This window comes from Arachis stenosperma, chromosome 5, assembly GCF_014773155.1.
Source record: "Arachis stenosperma cultivar V10309 chromosome 5, arast.V10309.gnm1.PFL2, whole genome shotgun sequence".
Lineage (NCBI taxonomy): Eukaryota > Viridiplantae > Streptophyta > Magnoliopsida > Fabales > Fabaceae > Arachis > Arachis stenosperma.
Genome location: NC_080381.1, coordinates 5,074,880 through 5,100,057, shown reverse-complemented (window position 1 = coordinate 5,100,057; position 25,178 = coordinate 5,074,880). Strand labels below are relative to the sequence as shown.

The window sequence follows — 25,178 nt, the reverse complement described above, 5'->3', positions numbered from 1 at the left end:
CTTTTTAAAATAGGATTTAATGTGTTACTTTTATATTTTTGTTTTTTGTTTCTTATAATGCTAGTAATTATTTACAGTTGTTAAGTTAGATAGAGTGGTTATATTAGTGGTTTTGGATAATGGGGGTGAAACTTATTAAGATTAGGATTTTTTTGGTTAATATGAATAGTAGTCATTGAAGTAAATTTTTATGTTAATGTCATACTATTTTTAAGAAAATATTTTTTTTAGGTCCTAGTTTGATGTATATATGATATTATTTTGCATTTTAACGTGTAACATTATTTGGTTGCGTATAAGTTGTATTCTTTGGATTAAGATATGCATTAGTTGATGTGTTACATAAATATGTTCTGAGTTGAGAGACAACTTGCTACGTTTTTTTATGCAGCCCTACTGATGTATCACGAGCATGCGATGGCAGCAGGGTATGCGCCTGGACGAGAGGATCGTTCCGTACTTGCAGATGATCGGTGTATACCATCTTGCGAGGCTGAATGAGACTTGGTTTAGGTTGGATGAGCCGTTGATTAGTGCATTCGTTGAGCGATGGTGTCTGGAGACGCACACGTTTCATATGCTGTTCGGGGAGTGCACGATTTCACTGCAGGACGTGGCGTACCAGTTAGGGCTGCCGATTGATGAACATTATGTCAGTGATTTTCTGACAGATTTTGAGCAATACATCAAAGGTGGTCGCCCAGCTTGGGCGTGGTTTGAGGAGCTGATGAGTTTTTTGCCTCCTGCGAACTGCATTGACAAGTTCGCAGTAGGATGCAGTTGGTTCTAGGACACATTCGGAGACTTTCCCTGATGGTGCCGATGAGGCCACTATTAAGAGATATACAATGCACGGTATGCAGCATGTCGAATACAGATTGTACGGTATGCAGCAGGTGGTAGCCAACCTCCGTCGGGAGCCTCAAGTGCCGCCTTGATACCATTGTGCCGATCTGATATCACCAGAATACCCGACTGTGGAGTCACATACTGGTGGAGGTGGGATAGGAAAAAAGACCACGACTTAGCATTCTCACACTCCACAAGTGCAAATGCAATAGGCAGGATGTTGGAGTTCCTGTCTTGTGCAATTGCAACTAGCAACGTACCCCTGTATTTGCCATATAGGTGGGTCCTGTTGTTACTAACCAACGGCTTGCAATGCTGGAATGCCTCAATACACGGTGGAAATGTCCAAAAAAGCCAGTGAAAATAGGCTTGCGACTGGTCCACCTGCCCACCCACTCGCACAGGACTCATTCTCAACACTGCAATATTCTATCTTCATCTGCACACCTAGGACTCATCGCGGCAATTCATTGTATAACTCATCCCAATCTCTGTAAATCTGTGCTACGGTCTTCTGCTTAGCCAACCAAACCCTCCTATAAGTCGGTCTAAACCCGAAATGTGCCTATGTCGCATTGAGTAGTACCTTGATACATACGGCTACATCAACTCTAACCATTGGCAGTATGAAGGCCGAGATCACATGATAATCAAGAATCCTGTGATCGCTCGAGATCGACGTGGCCAGACAAGTATAAGGTCCATTGTACCGTTTTACCTCCCAAATACCTTTACGATGGCTAAGATTGATCCTAATCAACCATGTGCACCCGTTGCCAAATTCCTTACACTTTCCAACGTACTTGCGATAATTGGACTCTATCACTTTGTACTGTACCCCGCATCGGATGCTATAAGTCTTCATGCTTAACACGACCTCCTCTTTGTCCTGAAACTGCTGACCAACCTGAAACTCTGATAGACCTCTGGTACCCTGTGTATCTCTAGCACTAAATCCAACAGGTTCGCCAGGAATCTCCTCTTTGTCTCATGGCATCCAAGTAAAAAAAATGAAAAGTGTGGGGGATACTACTGAGTCCCTGTGGTGGACGCTCCGCCAGCCCCAACTGGATTACTTGCTGCTATGTTATCACCGCTATCATCGGCAATGATGTTCAGATCCACATCATCAGCGTCATCATCATCCGGCAATACATGCTTTATACTTTATACCATCCGGTGTCCCACCCTGTAAAAAAATCGGCGCTGTATCAATAATACCAACTTCGTCATCACCACTGCGGTTGAATTAGCTGCGAAGGACGGGAAGACAACCACCATTGCCTGAGGTGCAATCACAGGCACGGATGAAGAGGCACCAACAGACCTCGAACTAGAACAGGCTGCTGTTTCTAGAGTTTGGGGATTTCGGTTCGAACCATTTGAGCTAGAGACCACATCTACAAGTTTGGCCAACAACTCAGGTGTCCTGACATCGGAAAACTGCCGACGACAATGGAACAGAACCTCCAAATCCTCGTCATTCCCTATGACAAACGAATCGTATTTCGCATCTTCTCGCAAAACTGAAATCGAAATGCAATGGAATAACTTCTCAACCCGTTTCACGCCTTGCAACCCCAGTTTCTGGATTATATAATTCAGGAACTCAGCGAAGCTCCTTTTAGGTTTTAGAAAAACACTGAGAGGATCTTTATCAGTAAATAAACTTAATACCAGAGCGTGCTTTTTTCTTAATCAACCTTCTATAGTGCACCAACACTAAAAAACTCTCCTCACTAGTCATTGTGTTTCACTCCAATGGGAGGAATTCACGTTCACATCATATTTATATACATGGGGGCTTAAGTAAATCGAATTTATCTCGTTCAATTTACATGTTCTTGATAATTCGAAACATGTTGTTTCGAATTACTAGTGATGTCCTTACATGCATAATTCGAATTAGTCAAATTCAATTTATATGCATCACTACTAATTCAATTTGGCCTGATTCGAATTAGTGTTGGATTGTGTAAATCGAATGGGTCTCATTCATTTACATAAAATTATCCTTTTGAAAGATCCATGTAACGTTTTTGCTTTTGGTTGATTTGGGTAATTTTTTGTTCTATTTGAATTATTAGTGCATTTTGCCCTAAGAACTAAGATAAAAAATACAAACCTAAAACAAAAGAAAGATTTTTTATTGCAAAACTTGTAAAAAATAATTTAAACTAAAAAAGAAATAATATCATAATTAATCCTATTTACATAAAAAAAGAAAAATGAGAAAATCATATTAGAATTGATATCTCCTTAAAATCATGTTGATATTTTAGTATATTCACAAAGACCATCAAATACTTGCTGCGTTTTTAAAACACATAATGTTGTATGTGTGACTTCTTATATATTATTGTAGCAATTTTCTGTGGTATACGTATTTGATAGTGGCATTGATGGTGAACAGTCACGGGTGGAGCTAAAAATTTTTTTGGGAGGGCCAACATAAAATATATAAATTAAAAAGAAAAAAAAATTAAAAATTAAAAAAGGATTAAACTAAAAAATTAGAGACTTGTACATACAACTTATTAATTTGGGGCCATTGCCCCCTTCCTTATAATGTGGCTCCGCCACTGGGTGAACTTATTTCTATATTTTATTTATTATTCTCATAAAATTAGTTATACGTCTTAAAAAATTAAATGGATAAGAGAAAGATATATAAAAAATGGGAAATCTATCAATTAGTATTGCTTAAAAGTAAAGTCTCATTGGGCTGGAGCAATTTGCCGCTCCTTCCTTGTTGCCCAGTCTCTTGTCTTGCACATTGTTACCGAATTTATTATTGAAAACAACATTTATATTCAACTATAGCAATTGATAAGAAAGGTTATATATATGAAATAATAATTATAAGTTACTGATGCCATGTCTGTCTAAACTGAAATAAAAAAGAAATATATTATAAGCAACTACTTAATTACCAATTCAATGAGATTATCGTTGATTAACGAAACATGTTACATAATTCCATTGCTGTAGAGCATTCTTGTAAGAAAATTTTTCTTAGGTATAACATATTTACAGTAGCTACTACGCCTACAAGTTGAAACATGGAGATGGGTAAGTTGTGCTAGGCTATAAGCTAAGCCTACAATAGATGTAACAGAAATATTGGAAAGACTTGCGAACAACGTTAATAATGCTAGTGATACTGAATGGATTGAAGCGGAACATGCGTGAGCATCACACTTGTTTAATGTTATTCACCCTTGTACCACGCCTTGCGTGCTTCATATTCATTGTTGAGTGCTGCAAATGATTGCTAGCTAGTCCATGAAAAACCACCCCCGCTCTGGTAACATTTGTTTTCATCTAAATACAACCATTAAGAATATCATATTTTCTTAATTACATAACAAAATATTAAAAAAAAAAGTAAAAAAAGGCAACATGAGAAATTTTATTTTCTTCTTATCACTTTTAAATTTCAAGTTTTCTAGTTAAAAAAAGAGAGAAAATTTTTTTAGTAGACTCTATTCCTTTAAAATTATTGTATAATTTTTTTTTGTTTTTCTCCTTCTTTCTATTCTTTATTTAAACAAAGTCGAAATACATACCTAAATCAAAATTTATTCTAGGAATAGATTGAGTATCTGGCTATCTGCATATAAATTGTTATTTCTAATTCTAATGGCAAGTCATATTGACTTATTTTAAATAGAAAAATTTTTAATATTTTTTATCGTTATTTGACTAGTATAAATATTAAATTATTTTTAACAAATAAATTTTACTAATTTATAAATATAAATTTTAAAAAATATAAATACAAATTGTATTAATTTATATGTACAAAATTTTAATAAATATAATACAAATTATATATTTTTTTATATAAAATATATATAATATATATAAATTATTACTAATAAAGTATTAACAAAAAATAATAATATTTATTATTTATGTAGCATTATTCTTTTAAAAAATGCTGCATTTTCTAATTTATATACAACACAGACACACTCCGTTAAAAGTAAAGTGTGAGTGAGGTCAAAAATCCGTTAGTTGAGGTTGAAAAGAAAGGAGAATGTGAGAATGTGGTATAGAAACAGTATTGACAATGGCCGTTACTATTACACCCGTAACAGTTGGCATATTAACAAATATTACGGCGGCAAAATGGCCAAAACCCCCAAGCCACCATAACCATCACTCTCACTACTCTAATTCCAGCTTAAGGGGGAAGGGGCCACAACCAATTCACTTCCTAATTCTTGTTCAATTTCAATTCCTATTCTTATTCTTATTAGATTCCCTACTCCTCCAATCGTAAGTCCTTCTCATCTCTCCTCAATTCTTTCAAGGGCTTCGATTCACTTTTTTTGGGGGAGATTTTCTAGGGCTTCTTCTCTCAAACTATTGCAAGATGTGGTTTCGATTCTTCGAATAAAGTTCAAGGAATTGTTTCTGCTGAGCACAATGCGGTTGTTTCCACTGAGCATAAGGTCGCAAAGGGAGCAGAACAGTGACCAGAAGAGCCGTGTCACAGTGTACCTCAATGTTTATGATCTTACTCCCATAAACAATTATCTTTATTTCTTTGGCCTTGGGGTCTTTCATTCTGGTATTGAAGGTTTGTCTAATTCTCTTCCTTTTATGCTAATTTTTTATTTTTCAACTCCTTCATGTCATGTTTTGTTGTCTGCTCTGCTTGTTATGGAGCACTTTTTAGCATTAGGTGCTAGATTGAGGATACAATTTTAAACACTATTGAAACATTCTGATTCAAAATGTCGTGTTTTGTTGATTTTAATGGCTTAAGATTCTGTTATTTATGTTCTTCATTGATGAATTTATGATACTAATAAAAACAAATCTCTCTCTTTTCTCCTAACAGTATGTGCATTTACATTTGGGGATCTTTGAATTGTCTCCATAAGTATGTCACATGTGAAATGAGCTGTTGATGCATTAGTTTATACTTTAGACAATAAAACTGGCATAAGAGGCTGGATCTCTTCTTATTTTCCCAATCTTAAATGTGATGTGATAGCTTCATTTGTTGTTAAATACTGTTGATAAGTGTTGGATGAATTTATCGCTTTCTAATTTGTATGATTATCCTCAAATTTGATTTTTTTGGGTGGTGAGACTATTGATTTTGTGTTGAAGTACAGCTGGATGAGGGAATCTACAATAACTGAACTACAGCATATGACAACTTAATGTATATAATAACATTAGACAATAAATTCATCCAGCTCTTGAACAATGGGTGTCAAATATGCAGGACCATTTCATGTCAGTGAAGGAACGTATATGTACTTTATTAAGACCATCTTGTACTAACTTATTGTTTTCATGAACAGTGCATGGTATGGAATATGGCTTTGGAGCACATGAGTACGCATCGAGCGGTGTGTTTGAGGTAGAACCAAGAAGTTGCCCCGGTTTCATCTTTAGACGATCAGTGTTGTTGGGCAGCACCGATATGTCTAAGTCAGAGTTCCGGTCTTTCATTGAGCGCCTCGCTGAAAAATATCATGGAGACACTTACCATCTTATTGCCAAGAATTGCAACCATTTTACAGATGAAGTTTCCCAACAACTAACTGGGAAGCCAATCCCTGCATGGGTAAATCGGCTGGCTAATGTCGGTAAGTATTTCTGCTTGCTGATGTTGTATATTTTGTAATTTGAATGTTTAGCATGCATATGCAATTTAAGTTCTATAGCTTTATTTCCTTTTTCTTTTTCTTTTTTTTTTTTTTAAAATAAGATGCTGCAAGCATGCTTACAATTGGACTTTGTTCCACAATATGGTGTGAGTTTAGGGTGTATTTGATTTTATTTCGTAGAACTGATTCTGTTATAGTTATTTTGGTTAGAATTGATTTTAACTTATAGTGATTTATGTTTGGGTATTTGATATAATAAATTGTTGTTTGGATATTGATAAAATCATAATTATCAATGGCTATGAATTTTATAGTGTCTTTATTTATTTATTTATTGCCTATACCCAAATAACATATGATTACACTTTAGAGGATAATTTGGGAAGTTTGCAATAAAATAACTCACTGTGAAAAAGTTCCAACGAGAAAGAAGAAAGTGATGCTTTTTCCAAAACATTGGTTTAGAGCTATAATTGATTTTGAGGAGGAGGATCCTAACATACTTGGAACAAAATCAAGTTTGCATCTGGGATTTTAAGAGTGCAAATACATATCCAAACACAGGCTTGCATTTGATGTGCGTTTGCCTTTCAGGTTCTTTCTGCAGTTGTCTGCTTCCACAAAGCCTTCAGGTCGCTGCAGTTAGACATCTCCCGGAATGCCTCACATATTCTGGTAAGAGACAATTGGTTGTCCTTAATGATTTCTTGTTTAGATTTTATTGGTTAATGGTTGTGCAAGAAAGACTATGCTTGTTATAGACGGGCACGTTGAATATGTTAAAATATGTTGGTCTCTGTGTGTAAGTGCTGTCAAAGACTTATTGAGGGAAAGTTGCACTTCAGGTGAGTCCAGAAGGAGGCAGAGTTAGAGTGTGCTTTTGAACTTTCTTTCTTCCCTTGAGAAATATGAAGCATTATAGCATATATTTGAATTATAAAGACTTTTGTAAACTATTGAATATTTTGCTTGTTTATTATTACACAATCTAGGATGGATATCCTGTTTTTTTGTGATAATATTTTCTAAAATATATGCTCCTTGTGATGATTCGGGAGCTCTTAGTGGACTGTAGAAGAAAGGATTCTTGCCCCTCTGTAATAATATGAAATCATGAGAGAAAATGGATCTAAATAACTGTCATTGCAGATGACGATGGATCAAAATCCGATGGCCTTTCCTTGTCAGTCGAAAGTGAAGACGAGGATTCAAATCACCATCTCCTAACTGCACCAAACGGTGATATCGCCTTTCTAAAGGAGAAACCAGTTAGGGTAGCAAGAGAGGTCATATGATTGTTATTCCTTCATCATCTGGGTTATTATTGTCCGGTTGTTCTACTGTCTTGTACCGTATGTATAATGAGCCTTTATAGTACAACAATTTTCTCATAAGTGAAATATCTTAGACTGAAAGTCAAAGGGTTAAGCTTGTAGACTGAAGACAATAGTGTGTTGTATATTTTATCATGCAAGTGTCAATATGGACCAGATGATACTGTTGTAGATGTTACTAATTACCAAGTGCAATATACACCAAGATGTGGGTACTATGCCAGTTTAACTTTATCCCCCAGCCTCCCCCTCTCTTATAGTTAAGTTACATTCGAAATTACCAGTTACTCTAAATATATTTGTGCTTTCCCCCATTAAATAGAATCAATGTCATAGTCTCGTAGACTAAAGGGAGGGATTCAGTGCATAAAAAGTGCAGTGTAGACGGTTTTGACATGATAAATGTATGTGGATAGTTATAGTCTCAGCTCAGAGACTACAGAAGGAGGGAAAAAAAAGGTATAACTGTGACATGGTCGAATATCAGATGAGATTTTGAGTGTGTCACGCAAAGGGATGATGCTCTAGGTTCTAGCTGTGCTTTGTACCGGCAAATTTCGTAAAGAAACAGTCTTTGATAGTAACAAGGAACGGAATATAATCATATGGTATCTTAAATAGGCTACTGTCATTAATATTGTTATACAGATACTGGCATACACATTATATATAAATATAGAATCACTTGATTGCCTTTTAACCATGCTGACAAGTTTACTCTACATAACACCCTCGTTGGATTCTTATTTATTAAGAGAACTTTCTTATCTTTTTCTAATAAAAATGACTTGTATTTTCCACATAGACTAGTACAGCTCCAAGTCAAGCAAATGAGACAGAAAATTATGATGGTGATAGGCGACCAGGTCACAAGGGACATTTCACATTTCTGTTTCAGGTCAACATTCAATTTAGGCCCATGTGTAACTTTTTGAGAGATTCTGCTCCTGCTCGTTCCTTAGCAAGGGGTTTACAGGTTTATTTATTTGTCCCCACCCAAAGTCCTCATCTTTAACCTTTATGACCCACATCAACACCATACCTTGTAGAAACTTGTAAGAAATTATGTACTTTTAGTTTTGTGGCGTTTGTCCATTCAATTTTGCTTTTATTTTTACTATTATTGAAAAAACTCAGCCAATGATAATGCATTTTGAATAAATAGGGAGTACAACGCTCTTTGAAAAATACCTAGAGGAAATAAATAAATAAAATAAATTGTGTGTTTTACAATTTGTAAAAAAAAATATGTAGTCCATCTGAAAGTTAAAAAGAAAAATATATGGCTAACTCAATTAATTAGTAGATTACTCTTTTAAATCTCAACTATTCATATAAAACTTAACAAAATAGAAAGTTAAAATTTGTCTAATTAATAAATAGTATAATATTTTTTATTGAATAAAAAGAGCTTAAGAATGGGAAAAAAAAACTCCAAATAGTAAACTTGGAAAAAGAGAAAGAAAATGTGCTACTAGAACGGTGATCTTTAAATGGTAGATTAGGATTGCTGGTGTTGGAATTTTATTCCACCCCTGACCCCACTAACCAATATAACTAGTTAAGAACTGGCAAAGAGTGCCTCACACATCCTATTATTCTAATTGTCCTTCAAGACTTGTTCTGCATTTTCAAGTCAATAACCGATGGCTTCATTCACCTACTTCTCCTTCTTCTTCTTCTTCATTCTCCTCTTGGTTTTAACCTTCCAAACCTCAACCACCAAAGCCACATATTCAAGCTACCATGATTCAACCAAGTGCAGCCATGATGGCCCTTCCATCCACTATCCATTCCACATAAAAGGATCCCTCCCTGGCTTTGAACTCCTCTGCAAGGAAAACCTCACCACTATCCATTTTCCATCTTATGGTGATTTGGTTGTCAAATCCATTAGCTATGATACCAAAAAGATTCAGCTTCTTGATCCCAAGAACTGTGTTCATGGTGTCTTTCTCAACCTCAATCTCTCATCTACACCTTTCCAATACTACCATGTTCTGAAGAACTACACATACCTCAATTGCTCTACAAAGCTATCTACCCCTTCTTTCACTGAGGTTCCATGCTTGAGTACCTCAGGTTCTCATGTTTACACTGTCGACCCTGAACTGCATGTGCCTGGTTCTTGCAACGGTTTCAAAACCGTGGCAATTCCCTTTGAGTATAGCCCTTATATCTCAGACAATAGTCTTGGTCTTGCATTGACATGGAACTTGCCGCATTCTGAAGAAAGAAAAGACAAAGCAATAAGCAAGACCACAGATTCCCACACAACACGTTACACAGGTAAAAATTAATCTTTTTTCATTTATTTTAGTTTGTACTTTGTTAATTCATAATCACGCGAGTAGAAATTTTAATGTCAGCATGTATATTTTATGAGACATTAAGAAATTTCTTATAGTACATCAGTAATTATTGTATTGCATGAAGATTCTATAATTTTTAACTTTATGTTTGAACCTTGTGTCCAGTTTTAGGATTGAGCATGTGTTCTTTGGCGGTGGCAATTGCACTTATGATGATAAGCATAATAAAGGTTACTGGGTCCATATCGAATTGCAGTGAGAAAGAGGACCCATTATTGCAGAGCTTGCCAAATGTCTAGTCCACTATATTCTAAAGTTTTGTGATAGTTATATGTTTTGTACTAAATTGGAAAAAGAAAAAGCTGTTGTAAGCTTTGCCAAGAGCAAAATATTACTGCTCAATGTAAAAAAGACTTTAAACAGAGGTGTTACTAATGGCTCATATATATTCATATATCCTTTAAGCTGTTACTGTTAGATTGCTAACTTGCTTTAATGGTTGGAAAATATTCATAGGAAAAAAGATTGGTTACGAGTATATATAACCAGAATTCTAGTAGGAATATGTTAAGATTCAATGGGGTGTTGATTACTTGTAGATGCCATGCCTAATTAAAACTTTGACAATTAAATTTCTGACTTTTAGTATTCTCTTAAATAAAATTTTTCTTGCCTGCACCTCAAACTCAAAGACAGTCTACCTTCAAGTCAATATCATAGTTTTTGCCATTTTGGTCAACGGATAGTATTGAGAAAGGATAAACGATAAAAAAAAATGCATGTAACTTGTCACTGATAAAAATATTTTTGAATTTTATTATCAACGAAAATATTTGTAAATAATTTTAAAATATGTCAAAAATATCTAGTGTGATTAAAGATTTGCTTCTAAGGCTAGCAATGGGTAGGATAAGGTAGGGTCTAAATCCTACCCTAACCCTACTCACAAGTTGAAGATTTCATTAAAATTCTACTCTAGTCTATCTGTGGGTTGAGAATCTTTCAACCCTAATCCTACCTACATCCTAAAGTTTTAAACCCTACTCTATCCTATTCTACCCGCAGAAATATCAAATTTTTTAAAGTAAATATAAAATTCAATCATTCTGAATTTCATACATATTAATAACATAAAAAATAAAAAACTAATGTTCTAAATTACTAAATTAACTAACTAATTTATGGTTGTTCACTTATTGTAAGTCATTACATGAGGAGGGTTGTGAGTTAGTTCAACTCTCACTTCCTTCACTATATATCTAATTTTTATAAAATATGTGTTATATATGAGGTGCGGGTAGGGTAGAATAGGATACACTCTAAACCCGTATCCTACCCTACCCGCAGGCATACCTGAACCGATTTCTACCCTACCCGCAATGGGTCGGGTAGCTTACTCTATTCGAATAGGTTGGACCGATTCATTTGCAAATGTTAGAGTCCCACGTTCCAAATAAAAACTACCGTTTGTCACATGATTCTTTTGTATTAATCTAGAACATTTCAATTCATAGATGCGCATTTTTGTCACGTTTTTAAATAATTAAAAATATTTTTGTCGATGATAAAATTTTTAAAAATTTTTACAATGACAAAATAATTCAAATGCATTTTTTGTGGTTTAACCTATTGAGAAATCAAACTGTAAATAAGGCTGGGAGTTTTTTTTTTCTTGTTATTAAAACGGGCCAGTGACACAGCCCATGTAATGGGAATGAGGTTCAGTGATGAGGGATCCAACTTTAAAGATGGGCTAAAAGACCATGGGCTTTGACACCAAATTAAAAATTAACTTTAATGCCAATGAACCTTATTTCACATAGGATATCTCTTCCCTCTTACTTTAAAGGTCTAGAGTTCAAATCCTAGAGATTGTAATTGCAAAAAAAATATGGTAAAAAAGTGTGAAAAGTGTGTGGATGAAATGTGTATTTAGGATTAAGGATTGTTCAATTTATTAGGGTACTTAAAATTAGAAGTTGTCCAATTTACTGAGAAAAAAAAAAAATATTAACCTTAATGCTTAAGGGCCAATTGGCCACATATATGAGTCGTGCACGCTTTAACTGTCGGCTTGGTTGTCCATGAAGTAATGGAAGCTTACAAGTAAAAGGATTAGGCACATGCTGGTTAAGTCATCTGGAAATCAATCTTCCCTGTAAATTTTAGCCTTGCATCGTCTTTGAATTTAATGGAAAGAAAACAAACTTATCTACCTCATGCACCATAATAATTTCTTCTCATAAGAGCGAATTCTCAGTTCAAAGAATAGTATTTCATGTATTTAATTTGTATGGATTGTTATTTTTAAAACAAAAACGTTATATATATACTAAAAACTAGTCATAATATCAACTATTAAATCAGTTATTATATTTGTGTTAAATATATACGTTATTTAATCTATTTTTAATATATATTTTATATTCTAATATATTTTTTTTTACAGATAATTAATTTGATGAATGACAGGTTTTTAATATACATATATAACACTCATTATTTAAGAAATAAAATTATCTGTTTGTTAAAATTAAATTCATAATTTTATTATATTTTATTGATTAATTAGTTAATTTTTTAAATTAAAAACAAAAAAATTCTAAAAATACTAAAACTCCTAAAACTTAATCATTTTTATGTATTTATAAATATTATTTATATTTTTTACAGAATAATTCATCATCATAATAACAATCAAACCTTTATATAGAGATAAATAATTAAATTTTTCATAAATATTGAATATTATAATATTATTATTTAAGATATGGTGAGTATATATGATTGAGGGAACGAAAATAATAAAAATTTATATGTAGTTATTTTTATATAAAATTAATAATTAAAAATTACTAGATAATAATTTAGTCAAGTTTATTAAATATGAAAAATACTTAATGTGAGTTGAGGGTAGCAATTTTAATTGAAGGGCGTGATTGTCGTTATTAGTAACTAACAGCCTAACAGGAATGGGAACACAAACACAATAATAACCCAAAGTTTGTTGGGAGAAGTAGTTGGTTAGAATCAAGTTGAAGCCTTGACTACACTACAATACACCAAACGCACCTTCCGAATTCGCGATGGCCATGGCCATGGCAATGGCGATTCTCTTCATAATCTTCCCCCTCGCCTACTCCATTCCCTTCATCGTCCTCCATGGTATCTCACTTTTACTTACTTCCTTACCTTCATATAAATGTAGTGAACTTTGGTACAAATGAGTTTAGTTACAGTCTTTTTAATTATTATTCATTCTCTTTTTCCATTTCACTATAACTATAATAGTTCTAGTATTTAATTTCGGTTACTCCTTTTCAATTTCTGCCACATAAGTTTCCGATTTTACACGGATTCGGTTTCTGAGAAGCCTTCATGTTTCATATCACATCATATACTATTACTATAGGTTGCAGCCTGCGCTACTTGTTTCTTGCATTTTTTTGGGAATTTATTCTATTTCTAGTTAAATTATTGATTATCTTTCTAAATACATCCTCCTAGACAAGGTTATCAAACTATCCGGTCAAAACTCATGACTCTTATGATTGACAAGTTTAGGCCCTAGATTGAGTTTACAAGTTTACTAGTTGAGTTTGCTGATTTAAGTGTAGCTAAATCAAGGAATGAGTGATTCTTTTATAAGATTTCAAGACTTTGAAATTATCTAACTTTTTACTTCAGTATTTAGGAGGATGTTTAGGATTTTTTTTTAAAGATGCTATATTATTGTTCTTTATTTTGTTACGGTTTCACCATCTTTAGGTAGCAGTATACTAGTATTACAATGAATTCTTGTGGCAGGAATTGGAGACCAGTGCTCCAATCGTGGAGTGAAAACTTTCACTGAGGAATTGAACAGCTTCTCGGGTGTGAAAGGATACTGCGTGTATGCTTGCATTACTCTTGTTCTTTATATTAATTTCTTCCCTATATGTAGAGTACAGTTATTTTATGGTGCATCATTTCTAGTATTTTCCCCAGTTCTGTTTTGAACTCAGCATGCTGAAGCTGTAATTTAACTTTCTTCACTGATAAAGTATCCCAATTTTTCCAGTGAGATAGGCAATGGATCATGGGATTCATGGTTTCTGCCTTTGACAGAGCAGGTATAGTTAAGAAAAAAGAGGATTTGGTATGTTGAGTGGAAGGAATTGCTAGTATTTATTATTTAACATTTGTGTTCTTTTACTTGATTGCAGACTAATATTGTTTGTGAAAAGGTGATTAGGATTCCTGCAGTATTATGGTAACATTTCTTGCTATGCTTTTAAACCTAATTTTGCCTTTTGAAAATGTGACCCCTGCCACCACGTGCAGGTGAAGCAAATGAAAGAATTGAAGGGAGGATACAACATTGTTGGGCTCTCACAAGTATGACAACAGAATTGGAATTTTCTACATTTTTTCCTTTTGTTTCTCTGTTCATGTGAATTCTCTTTCAATCTTTGGAATGCTAATGAGTGCTGACGAGTGCTATATTAGAAAGTTTTTGCAAATGCTTTAAATGAATTTAAGGTGCCTCCAACAAAATAGGGAAGTTATGCTGACAGAATACTTTTGACTAATCTTTTTAAATTCAAAGTAATCCAATGAAGTTATGATTTATCTGTTATTTCAGACCCAAGCTTTATAAATAGATGACATTAGTAAAGGTTTGCATCAGCCAAGTCCCCCTTGACAGATATTTGGTGACAATGCTGTTGATTTCCCTTGTCGTTTATGTGTGTTTTCTTGCAATTCATCTTAGTTTATTATATTTTTCGTAACACTTAGTTACATATTTCATTGCTTTTCCTTGTTATGCATTTTTTGAGCATGTTTTGTAACAATTTGTGATATTTATTTTACATTTTCTATTTAGTTACTTATTTTGTTTGAGAAGAGAGATGGGTAGGGCAGATGACCTAACTCTGATATTACTTTTCCTTTTTCAGCTATTCATCATGTAATATTAAACAACTGCTTAGTTTCATAGCTCATTCCTGTTGGCTTCTTCCATAACTTAAAACCTTCTGTTTTATTCTTGAATTTCTCTTGCTCTGTAGGGAAATTTAATTGGCCGGGGCATTGTGGAATTTTGTGAAGGAGGACCTCCTGTAAGAATCTATAATATTCCAAGTGTAGTACTTTTTTCCAAATTTTACCTGATGATTTATGTATGTCTCTACCTATTTCCTTGTTGGTATTATAAACAAATATCTAAGTAACAGGAAATATAGTTAAAAATAATTTCCCTGAAATATGAAGAAAGTTTTCTCAGTCTCGAAATTATTGGGAAATTTGACTGCATTAGCTCTTCAATAAAGAACTATTGATTTTCCTGTTGGAAAATACAATGAAAATTGAGTACATTAAGTAGCTATCAGTACCACAGCTGAAAAAGTTAGATAATAAATATGACTTTTACCCCTACCAATTGTCAATTATTCATGAGGTTTGTTTCATATTATTGTTGGAACAGGTTAAAAACTTTATATCCTTAGCAGGCCCTCATGCTGGTACTGCTTCAGTTCCTCTATGTGGTGTGAGTATCTTTCCAGTATGATGTATTTGTAATCCCTGTGTCTTGTGCTATTGATTTTGGAAATACTGCATGCTATTACCACCTTCCCGTACATTCTTTCTTAATCAATCTCCACCTCCGCTATTTTATAAGAAGGTGCAAACAATATAACTAATATTAATATGTGAAACTCTCATCATTTGCATCTTATTTTGAAAATTATTTTCAACAATTTGGATTGATGGCATCCTTGACATATTGCAATTAAATATGTAAAATGTGTAAGAGAAGACTAGGAGCGAAAATTAAACGATGTCTTTAACCTTGATAGAATAGCAAAGATGGATAATGTAAAAGAGATTCAGCTGCCTTTCTTCACCATAGCTCTTTTGCCCCCTTCTGGAGATAGACTAGGACTAGGAGCAATTGGGAACGAACATATGGTCCTCTTAAAACCTAGTGAGGACTTATATTTTTTCTCTGTTTTTCATTTCATAACTTAGATATGATAGATTACTGAAAAATCAAGTATACATTCTTTCCTCTCAATGTTTGATTCCATGAAATACAGCAAAGCTATTTAAGGAGTTTTATTATCTTCTATAGAGTATTATATTAGATAAACTTATAAAAACTCTTCTGTCTGATTTTATCTCTACATTTTGACAAAATACCAATTTTCTTTTGCCTGGTTCTGATATATTAAATTGTATTTCATTTTGGCTTTCTACAGTCTGGTATCTTCTGCATCCTTGCAGACAGCCTCATCAAGGGACAAGTTTACAGTGACTATATTCAAGTATTCATCTCTATCTTTTCGTTTTTTTTTTTTCTTTCACTGTCTTAGCACTTAGCATCATGCTACTCATGTTACTGAACTTATCTCAAATTTTTAAAATTGCAGGAACACTTAGCTCCAAGTGGATATCTTAAATTACCAAATGTGAGTATTCCTCTGTTTAATACTTCAAAAGATAATAAGTTGTGACTGATGACAATTTGAGGAATGAAAATTCACTTCTTGTAATGGAGTCAACTGTCGTCCATTCTTACTGTCTGGTTGCTTTGCTTAAATTTGATCCAAACCTTGACATTAAGATCAATTCTAAATTCAGGCAATACCCGATTATTTGGAGAAATGTAGGTTTCTCCCAGTGCTTAACAACGAGATACCAAGTAAGAGAAATTTCACTTACAAGGAAAGATTTAGTAGCTTGAAGAACTTGGTACTTATCATGGTGAGTCCTCTACAGGTATCTTTGATGATTTATGAATTTTTCTAGCTGAATTCCTGAAAACCACATTGATTTATTTGTCATCTTTCTTTCTACATTAACAGTTTGAGCAAGACACTGTTTTGATACCAAAGGAAACTTCCTGGTTTGGATATTACCCAGATGGCGAATTCAACCCAGTTTTACCACCTCAAGAGGTATGTCTTGTAATTTGACTGCTCTAGATATTTAGCTGTCATGCCTTCAGATTCTGTCATCTATTTGAGTTCGTAAGGTGTTGTTATTGTCCCAACTTCTTAAAAGTAGATTCTATAAGTTTCCTTTGAGTAGCAAACGTAACACCAAAGACTGAAACACTTGCTTCCCATTTCCCAGCATTATTTGATGTTAATTGTTTGCTGCATACTGTTGCACTATATATGGTTTGGCAGGGGACTTTTGTAGCTAAAAGTTTCAGTCTATCAGCACCAACACATTGTTTCTATTGAAGGATCTTAGTATCAATGCCTTCTAAGATAGAATCAATTCATAGTTGAAATTGTAGTTCATGGCATATCGTAAAAATTAATGCTTTAATATCAAATATCATATGTTTTGAAAGTCCTAAACCAAAGCATGGCAATGCAACCTGAGATTTGAAAAACTATGATGAAAGGTTCTCCAAACCATGTAATGTGAGCTCTGTCACAAAATTTCTTGTTTCATTGACATATTTCCTCTTTTCTTTTTCTGCTTTTCAGACAAAACTTTACATTGAAGACTGGATTGGTTTAAGAACACTGGATAAAGCTGGCAGAGTCCACTTCATTAGTGTTCCGGGAAAACACCTTGGAATCTCCGTGGAAGATATGAAGAAACATGTAGTGCCGTACTTGAAGGACCACTCATCGAAGGAAGATTACACCAGCAAGGCTGGTTTCTCGAGAATGCGAAAAATTATATCAGAGCACTAATGAAGCCGCCTTGTTTCGAACAATGGAGGTATAACCATCAGCTTAAGCATAAGTAAATAGATCATTGCCATACTGGTGGCCTTACATTGTACATCATACATGGTTTCATTGGTTAATTGATTGATTGGCAACAACGAAGATCAGTGTCTAACCAAAAGGGAGATCATCCTATTATACTTGATGATTGTTGTACAACATTTGAAAAATTGTAGGAAAATGTGTTTGAACTGATATTTGCACCAAATTACACTACAAGAGTATACTACTTATTGATTGGGATTCCTTGCCAGAGAAGTCTAGGGGCCAGCAACTTTTGTATTTTATGACCAGCACTTAACCATAAAAAAAAGTGAGTAATTTTCCACCATTGTATGTAATCTCACACCATTAAAAATACTATTGATGATTAATTGATGGTTACAAAATACAAAAGTTGCTAGCCCTGGCACTCCTCATTGGTGGCCAAGTATTTCCATGATTAATTCATAGCAAAAAAGTCCATTATCATCTCCTGTAGTTTAGAAAGCAAACTTTTTCACGATTTCAATAAGGCAATAGTAGACCTTATTATTAAAAGTTAGCTTTTTGACATTCATAATCACAAGGGTTGGTTGAAGGACAGCACCACCTACCATGTAGCTAATTTACTCACATTGGTGATATATTTTCTTACTTATTATGAGTAATTTTATTTTACCCATAAAATGTCCTGTGCAAGTTAATTTTCTCGGCCCCTCTAAATCCTTAATTTATTACTAAATGGGTCCTTGTCGTATTCATGGCCTACAGCATTCAAGGCTTAAATTTCATTGGACTCCAGTCTACACCACCAAGACCAATAGGGCGCTACAAAATTAATGAAATTTGAGTGCATTGCATCTATGCCTTGAAAAGTGAGCCCTCATCAAGTAGTAGAAACTCTAACTGTCGTCAATAATAAATGAACCACGTATGATCAGGTTACGTTTAAACCTAGGACTATTTAGTAGTACGAAAATGTTTGTAATAAAAAATAATTAGCCAAAAACACTTTACCTTATTTAGCATTTATTGTATTAGAAAAGAAACATTGTTCTATTTATCATCATGCATGGAATAAGTCATACAGGAGGTTAGTAAAACTGAAAAGCTTGCTTGCAACATATGTTTGTTCTTGCCATTATGCTCCTATTTCATGGGGAATACTTTTTTTCTTTTTCTCTGAAATTTCTGGGCCATTCGGATGTGCAGATAAACAATGGGCCCCTTCCCTAATATCATGCCACTCACAGGCGAAGCTTTTTTCCTTTTTCCTTTTCCGTTTCAACGGTGTTTATTGAATTATTGGTGAAACACTTGGGCTTCAAATACAAATACAATGATTGTTGATCATGATACATTTATTTTATTTATTTATATAGATTTTATGCTTTACTGTATATAAATTATTTCTGCCAATATTGGATAATAGGTAAAGTGGAAAAAGTTCCATTTTCATGTAAAAGAATAAAGAAAAAGATAAACGTACGTAGTGATAATAACTTTGAGCAAACTAAAAAGCAACTCCCTATAGAATAAGGTAGCCTTTAAAAAACAAAAATCAGATCCTTAGTAAATAATGGGTTTAAGGACAGTCTCAATTTAAAGCTAGCTTTGATACAATTGTCCCACCTAGCAGCAATCCATTGAATTGGAGATGATCCTAACTCTTATGGGAAGAAAAGAATTAGTCAATCATTTATATATTTCTTAGCTATAGTGAAATAAATAAGTAACTTTACTAATGGACCCAGTCAACCTTTGAAAAGAAGAACATAGGCAAACTGCATGTGTCCCTAAATACAGACAAAATAAGTTTTGAAAACCAGAAAATTAAAGTCAGTTAGCATAGTCAGATTATGGGTTATCTAATTTCATTCAAATGCAAACACAAGCACTTGTTTAAAAGAGATTGCTCAATCTGAGAATTTTGGTTCAACAACACATAGTTCTTGACTAGTCAAGATTCGCCCAATGGTGAAATCATGATAGCAAGTAGTAATATATATATAGTTTCAAGTAGTCACGTAGAAGGTTTAATTTGAAAGTGTTATTGACCGGCGATCTATAAAACAAGAGTTCCTATTTCCTAGCATGCATGTACTTTCAAGTTTGAATGTGTTTCAAAATACATTCCTTCAAGAATCTTATGAAGTCTACCATGGAACGTGGAATAAGATTTGAATTTCAACATTTTGAACAATATCCTTGGAGAATGCTGATGTGAGAAAACCGTGGTATAATATGAAATCAAAACAGCCAATTTCAACGTAGTATATGATTTTGAACAATATTTGAAAATGAAACAGCCAATGTATGTATAGATATTTTTTTCCATCCTTCTTTCTTCTTTCTAAGGCTTAGTTTGGTAAAGCTTTTACTTTTTAAAAGTAGCTTATAAAAGTTAACTTTTAAAAGATGGCTTTTTAAAAGTTGTAGCATTTATGTTTGGTAAATCAAATCAAAAACAACTTTTAATAAACATAAGTAACATCAATTGTGTTTGGTAAAATAGCTTTTAAAATTTAAAAATACTATAATAGACATAGATGCAAACATTAAATTTGAAAATTAGTTAACATATGAGGTTATATTAGACTTTTAAATTTTGAAAAGCACAAGCCAGCTTTGAAAAGCTCCCTCCTAGGTGCTTTCAAAAGCACCCCTAACTTTTAAAAGCCGCAAGCACAAGCACTTGAGCTTTTTAATTTACCAAACGCAAAATGACGTGCTTGTGCTTTTTAAAAGCACAAGCACCTCCTGAAAAAGCTTTACCAAACCCAGCCTAAGTATACTATTTCATCCTTCTTAAATTAATCTTCTGTTTTGTTTTTAAAGCTCATTAAAAAAGGAATGTATTGAATACACATTTTTCTATTTATATTAAGAATTGTGTTATATATAGGATTTAACAACCTTGTGCCCTAAAGATAAATATTAATATTATAAATTGAAAAAAATATATATATTAAAAATACAAAAAAAAAACTTAAGTTTTTAATATATTTATTTTGTATTTATTAAAAAATAATCATTTTATTATATATCTTTAGACACATATTAGTTAAATTTTTAATTGTTTTATATTTTAAAAATATATTTTAATGATATAATAATATTTTTAAATTTTTATGTATTTAATGTATTAAAAATATAAAAAAGTATTTTATCAATAACTTGAACAAAATAATTTCTTTTGCGATACTCTTAAAATATGTCTTTTAGCAAGACTCTTATATTAATTTTTTAATAACTCAGAATTAAATGAAAGAAAAAGTTAGGGGTAAACATAACAACTATGTCAAACGATCGGTAGAATAATAATTTGCTTAGAATTTTGTATGTTCCTTTTTTCCTTTAAGTTGATTCCCTGCGCAGCTGCACCAGTATTTTGTGATAAATGATAATACATAAGCACGTACATAAAAAGATTTTAATCTTTTTTCTTGGGTTACATATAACATATCTCATTATTAACTAAATATCTTAGCGTTAAATCCACGTGTTTCCTGGTGAGTTTGTGAGAGGTAGGAAACGAAAAGAATAGGGAGAGAGAACCTAATATAAGAAGAAAATTACAAAGAAGGCAAAGTCAATAATGTAGAGTATGATGAGAGAATAAACGCACTAGGCTCCAAAGAAGATTAATTAATTGCCCCCACACGCTTAATGTGTATTTAGCCAATTTAACCAGACCATAGTAAAATGCTCCTTAATCCCTTCTAATAGTGATTCACCAATTCAGGTTCTTCACCTTTTATAATTAGAAGGCGTCATCTTCCGGACTCAATAATATTAATATCCCAAAAATGTTAAGCTAATGTTTGCCGCTTTTTATGACAAGTTGACAACAAATTATTCAAATGATTTACTATTCCTTTTTTTATTATTATTATTTTTTTTATCTTTAGCTCAGACAAATTGACACGCTAAACCGCAATTAGTCCCTACGGATCTCCACGTATACGAAAATCAAACTTTGAAACATTTCTTTTATCTCATCAACCAAATTCAACTTGCTGTTAGGTTAAGGGGGAGAAATTAAAAGAAAAAAATTACAAAATATAACTAATTAATTAATTAATTAGACGATTTCACTTTACACAAAGTCTCATATTAATGATGAGAGCTTGAAGGGGGGCGAAAAGTAAGTATATTTTTTTTTGAAGAGTGGAAACAAAAAACACCCTAACTATTACTAGCTAGAATAGGTCATGCCCCCTAAACGAAAAGAAAGATGATGGGTCAAATTAATACAAAACATTGTAGACCCACCAAATCATTTCCCTAACCACCATATCTTAGACCATACTTTGATCGCAGAATTCATGGGTACGCTATTACACCCTATTAGTATTTTCAATTTGGGGGTGCGTTTCTTTTGTCCCAAACGATGTCGTTTGTTTCGTCTTAGGCGTGCACGTCACGACCTGGGACGGAAGACAGGAGGAGCAGCGGCCCAGGGCCCAATTGGAATGGGCCGAGTGTGGTGATGGGGTTGTGGCATCTGATGATGACGCGTGGCGGGATCGACGGCTGAGGGAGGAACAGCGACGCGCTCACACGAAGGGCACATGGTGAGGGTAGTTGGCGGACTCATCTGCATGTAGAACTGAGGGGAAAGCTTGAGTGCTCTCAGTTCTTGAACCTCCTTCTGTAGTCTCCTATTCTCCTCCGTTAGATTCTCACAGCATCTCTTTAGAAACTCACAGTCAACCTCTGTTTGCTTCAGCTTCGTCCTGAAAAATGAAATAAACCGTAAATAAATAAAGTGATAAATAAATAAATAAATAAAAGAGGTGGAGGAAAGTGTGAAATACCAACCTTGCCCTTCTGTTTTGGAACCAGACTTCAACTTGTCTTGCGCGAAGGCCAAGCTGCTTTGCCAGTGCTAACTTTTGCTTCTGCAGAAGAAGGCATAGGTAAGAGACAAAAACATAGGAGTGATGAAGGTTTTTAATTTGAGTATGGTGGTGGTTGCTTACGGGGTTGAGAGTGTTGTGTTCTTTGAAACTCTCTTCCAGGACAGCGGATTGGTCCTTAGAGAGCCTGAGCTTCTTGCGGGAGGTTTCACCGTCTTCTTCGTCGGAGATGCCTCTGGAAGAAGCTCTCTCCGTGTCGTGATCTTCGCCATTATTTTGTTCTCTCTCGCTGCTCCTCTTGCCGCTCACGCTCGAAACTGTGCTGTTCGGCGACGACACTCCGGCGTCGTCTTCGCAGTCCACGCCGGACGGCAAGCTGTTCACGTCGATCCCCCGGAGGAGGAACGATCCACCTTCAGCACTACCCCTGCATGTCTCCGAATCTCGATTATCTGCATGTGAAACAACAAATCTTAATTAAGAAAAAAGCAGGAGGGTGAAGAAAGAGGTTGTTTTTTAGGAACGTAAGCAGGCCACGCATGCTACTTTTAATTGAGGCAAAGAAAAAAGGGACCAGATCCGAATAAACTAGAAGCATGCATGTAAGGGAGAAAAAGGTAAAAGAAAGAATAATCGAAAAAAAATACCCACCTGAAGAATTGAAGGGTTGGTTGTTCCAAGAAGGGGTTTTGTAGGGAGAAGGGATGAGATTGAGTTGTTGTTGAGGGAAGCTCAAACTTAGGCTGAGCCCCAAATCTTGGTTTTCCATGGTCATGAGAGTGAGAGAGAGGTTTGGGGTGGTTTGTTTGGAGAGAGGTTAGAGAGGAGAGGGGGGATTATATAGAAAGTAGTGGGGAAGTGGTGGTGTGTTGAGTGATGTCAGGGACAGGGTAGGGGGCAATTATGAATAATCAGAATCATGGGTGTTGCCCCCCAAATAATAATAATACTCACCCTTTTCTTTTGATTCTTCTCTCTCTCCTTTTATTACTCATTTTCATTAACTCTCTCCACCCACTTTCTTCATCTCACACCCCCTTTGACCATTTGGTAAAATACATAGGCTCTTTTCACACCTTACACCTTTTCTTCCTCACAACCAAACGAATTTACAAATGCTCATTTTTATTCTAATTAATTTTAATATATTCACAATATAAAAATGTATTTAGATTAATTTTTTAAAATGGTAAATTTAAAATTAAATATTTTTGTTAATATGATAATAAAATATTAATTTTTAATGTAAAAACTTTTTAAATTCATATATAAAAATCATATTTGATGACATTAATTCAAGAAATTTGAGAAAAATTATTTCCTATTATATTCCCCATGATGCTAATTATCAGTGCAAAGTATATAAAGTTTAAAGTATTTTATTCATCTTTTTGCTATTTGTTATACTTATTTCTATGAACAATTTTAAAAAATTTATAATTCAAATGCATAGTAATTAAATGGAGTTAATGTATAAGGATAAAAATGAACATATCTCAATTATTAAGAAGAAATTACACAAATTAAATATTAAAGTTATTTTAAAAGTATTTCTAATTATCCACATAACTTTTAAAATTAAATTCTATATTTTTATTTATTTATTAATTTATCACTTTTTTAAGAGAAATTGGTAATTTGGAATAAAGGTAATATAGTTTTTTCATTATTAAAATAATTAGATATTAAAACTTAAATATTGAATAATAATTTAGTAATTACAACTTCCTTTGATAAACTTTGAAAATGTATATTTAAATATAATACTCAAAATTATATAAAAATGCTATTTTAAAAAAGTACTAATTTAATTTCTCTTACATACATCGCTTATGCTCTTAGTACAACTCTATTTATTTATAATAAAAAAGATAAAATGTTGTTTTCCCACTAAGAAAATATAGTGACAAGAGGTCATTCAAATCTAGGTGCACATAATATCATTAAATGATTATTACAAAACTACTTATTCAATTAACACATGCTCATAGTGGCACTAGTACATTTTAAAACCAAGTGGTTTTGTTTTCCTACTTATTCAAATTAAAAATTATTATTCTTTTGACACTAAAATTCTAAAAGCTATATATCAGAAATAAGGTCATCAATTGATATTGACACGGAATCTCTTTGTTTTCGTTTCATGATGACTGCAAGATGCATGTACAAATGCGAGGCATTAATAATTGTAGTTTGAATATTGCCAAAGATCTCCATCTTTTACAATGAGAAAATAATTGAACCGTTTATTGGGATTAAAATAGGAAGGAGGGATGGTGCACTTAAATTCCTTTATTAGGCAAATCCAACAAGCCCGTAATAAACCCACATGGTTTCCATTCCATACTGTCCACAGTACCGAATTGCAATAAACAATTTTTTTTATCAAAGAATACTCGAATTCGCGATCTCTTAAATAAATATGGAGAGACTATATCAATTAAGTCTTTAAAAAAATTAATTTCAATATACT

The 25,178-nt window shown here is 33.5% G+C and overlaps 5 protein-coding genes across 7 annotated transcripts; 3 read left to right on the top strand and 2 right to left on the bottom strand.

Annotated features, from left to right (window-relative positions):
* Nucleotides 1-834: 834 nt before the first annotated feature.
* On the bottom strand, nucleotides 835-2,596 carry LOC130980316 (uncharacterized). Its single transcript, XM_057904008.1, has 5 exons — nucleotides 2,527-2,596; nucleotides 2,071-2,375; nucleotides 1,926-2,007; nucleotides 1,436-1,836; nucleotides 835-1,233 (listed from the first exon to the last, which is right to left on the bottom strand). Exons 1-5 carry the CDS (start codon nucleotides 2,594-2,596, stop codon nucleotides 835-837), a joined length of 1,257 nt encoding a protein of 418 aa, XP_057759991.1.
* A 2,348-nt stretch (nucleotides 2,597-4,944) lies between these two features.
* On the top strand, nucleotides 4,945-8,039 carry LOC130982931 (deSI-like protein At4g17486). The gene is made up of 4 exons (XM_057907080.1): nucleotides 4,945-5,437; nucleotides 6,174-6,461; nucleotides 7,077-7,157; nucleotides 7,632-8,039. The coding sequence occupies exons 1-4, from the start codon at nucleotides 5,284-5,286 to the stop codon at nucleotides 7,775-7,777; spliced, it is 669 nt and encodes a 222-aa protein (XP_057763063.1). The 5' UTR covers nucleotides 4,945-5,283; the 3' UTR covers nucleotides 7,778-8,039.
* Nucleotides 8,040-9,391: 1,352 nt separating this feature from the next.
* LOC130982930 (putative RING-H2 finger protein ATL21A) lies at nucleotides 9,392-10,600 on the top strand. The gene is made up of 2 exons (XM_057907079.1): nucleotides 9,392-10,105; nucleotides 10,294-10,600. The coding sequence occupies exons 1-2, from the start codon at nucleotides 9,463-9,465 to the stop codon at nucleotides 10,425-10,427; spliced, it is 777 nt and encodes a 258-aa protein (XP_057763062.1). The 5' UTR covers nucleotides 9,392-9,462; the 3' UTR covers nucleotides 10,428-10,600.
* A 2,469-nt stretch (nucleotides 10,601-13,069) lies between these two features.
* LOC130982929 (uncharacterized) lies at nucleotides 13,070-19,173 on the top strand. 3 transcript variants are annotated; one of them, XM_057907078.1, is made up of 13 exons: nucleotides 13,070-13,293; nucleotides 13,936-14,020; nucleotides 14,189-14,240; nucleotides 14,334-14,354; nucleotides 14,452-14,505; nucleotides 15,180-15,230; nucleotides 15,596-15,658; nucleotides 16,371-16,436; nucleotides 16,542-16,580; nucleotides 16,753-16,875; nucleotides 16,977-17,069; nucleotides 17,613-17,853; nucleotides 19,056-19,173. In XM_057907078.1, the coding sequence occupies exons 1-12, from the start codon at nucleotides 13,215-13,217 to the stop codon at nucleotides 17,823-17,825; spliced, it is 939 nt and encodes a 312-aa protein (XP_057763061.1). In that variant the 5' UTR covers nucleotides 13,070-13,214; the 3' UTR covers nucleotides 17,826-17,853; nucleotides 19,056-19,173. The 3 variants fall into 3 exon arrangements, with proteins under 3 accessions (XP_057763061.1, XP_057763060.1, XP_057763059.1); XM_057907077.1 differs by lacking the exon at nucleotides 19,056-19,173 and adding an exon at nucleotides 18,615-19,008; XM_057907076.1 differs by lacking the exon at nucleotides 19,056-19,173 and having other exon boundaries at nucleotides 17,613-18,518.
* A 2,725-nt stretch (nucleotides 19,174-21,898) lies between these two features.
* LOC130982917 (homeobox-leucine zipper protein HAT4-like) lies at nucleotides 21,899-23,647 on the bottom strand. Its single transcript, XM_057907057.1, has 4 exons — nucleotides 23,357-23,647; nucleotides 22,829-23,157; nucleotides 22,668-22,747; nucleotides 21,899-22,582 (listed from the first exon to the last, which is right to left on the bottom strand). Exons 1-4 carry the CDS (start codon nucleotides 23,478-23,480, stop codon nucleotides 22,267-22,269), a joined length of 849 nt encoding a protein of 282 aa, XP_057763040.1. The 5' UTR covers nucleotides 23,481-23,647; the 3' UTR covers nucleotides 21,899-22,266.
* Nucleotides 23,648-25,178: the final 1,531 nt, after the last annotated feature.

Coding starts and splice junctions, on each gene's coding strand:
- LOC130980316 (XM_057904008.1), bottom strand. CDS start 2,596: ATGACTAGTGAGGAGAGTTTTTTAGTGTTGGTGCACTATAGAAGGTTG. Junction 2,008..2,070: donor CAGTGGTGATGACGAAGTTG/GTATTATTGATA, acceptor TAAAGTATAAAG/CATGTATTGCCGGATGATGA. Junction 1,234..1,435: donor ATGTAGCCGTATGTATCAAG/GTACTACTCAAT, acceptor GTGGGTGGGCAG/GTGGACCAGTCGCAAGCCTA.
- LOC130982931 (XM_057907080.1), top strand. CDS start 5,284: ATGCGGTTGTTTCCACTGAGCATAAGGTCGCAAAGGGAGCAGAACAGT. Junction 5,438..6,173: donor CTTTCATTCTGGTATTGAAG/GTTTGTCTAATT, acceptor TTTCATGAACAG/TGCATGGTATGGAATATGGC. Junction 6,462..7,076: donor AAATCGGCTGGCTAATGTCG/GTAAGTATTTCT, acceptor TTTGCCTTTCAG/GTTCTTTCTGCAGTTGTCTG.
- LOC130982930 (XM_057907079.1), top strand. CDS start 9,463: ATGGCTTCATTCACCTACTTCTCCTTCTTCTTCTTCTTCATTCTCCTC. Junction 10,106..10,293: donor CCACACAACACGTTACACAG/GTAAAAATTAAT, acceptor CCTTGTGTCCAG/TTTTAGGATTGAGCATGTGT.
- LOC130982929 (XM_057907078.1), top strand. CDS start 13,215: ATGGCCATGGCCATGGCAATGGCGATTCTCTTCATAATCTTCCCCCTC. Junction 14,506..15,179: donor ACATTGTTGGGCTCTCACAA/GTATGACAACAG, acceptor CTTGCTCTGTAG/GGAAATTTAATTGGCCGGGG. Junction 15,659..16,370: donor CTTCAGTTCCTCTATGTGGT/GTGAGTATCTTT, acceptor GGCTTTCTACAG/TCTGGTATCTTCTGCATCCT.
- LOC130982917 (XM_057907057.1), bottom strand. CDS start 23,480: ATGACCATGGAAAACCAAGATTTGGGGCTCAGCCTAAGTTTGAGCTTC. Junction 23,158..23,356: donor CCAACCCTTCAATTCTTCAG/GTGGGTATTTTT, acceptor TTTCACATGCAG/ATAATCGAGATTCGGAGACA. Junction 22,583..22,667: donor TTCCAAAACAGAAGGGCAAG/GTTGGTATTTCA, acceptor TTCATTTTTCAG/GACGAAGCTGAAGCAAACAG.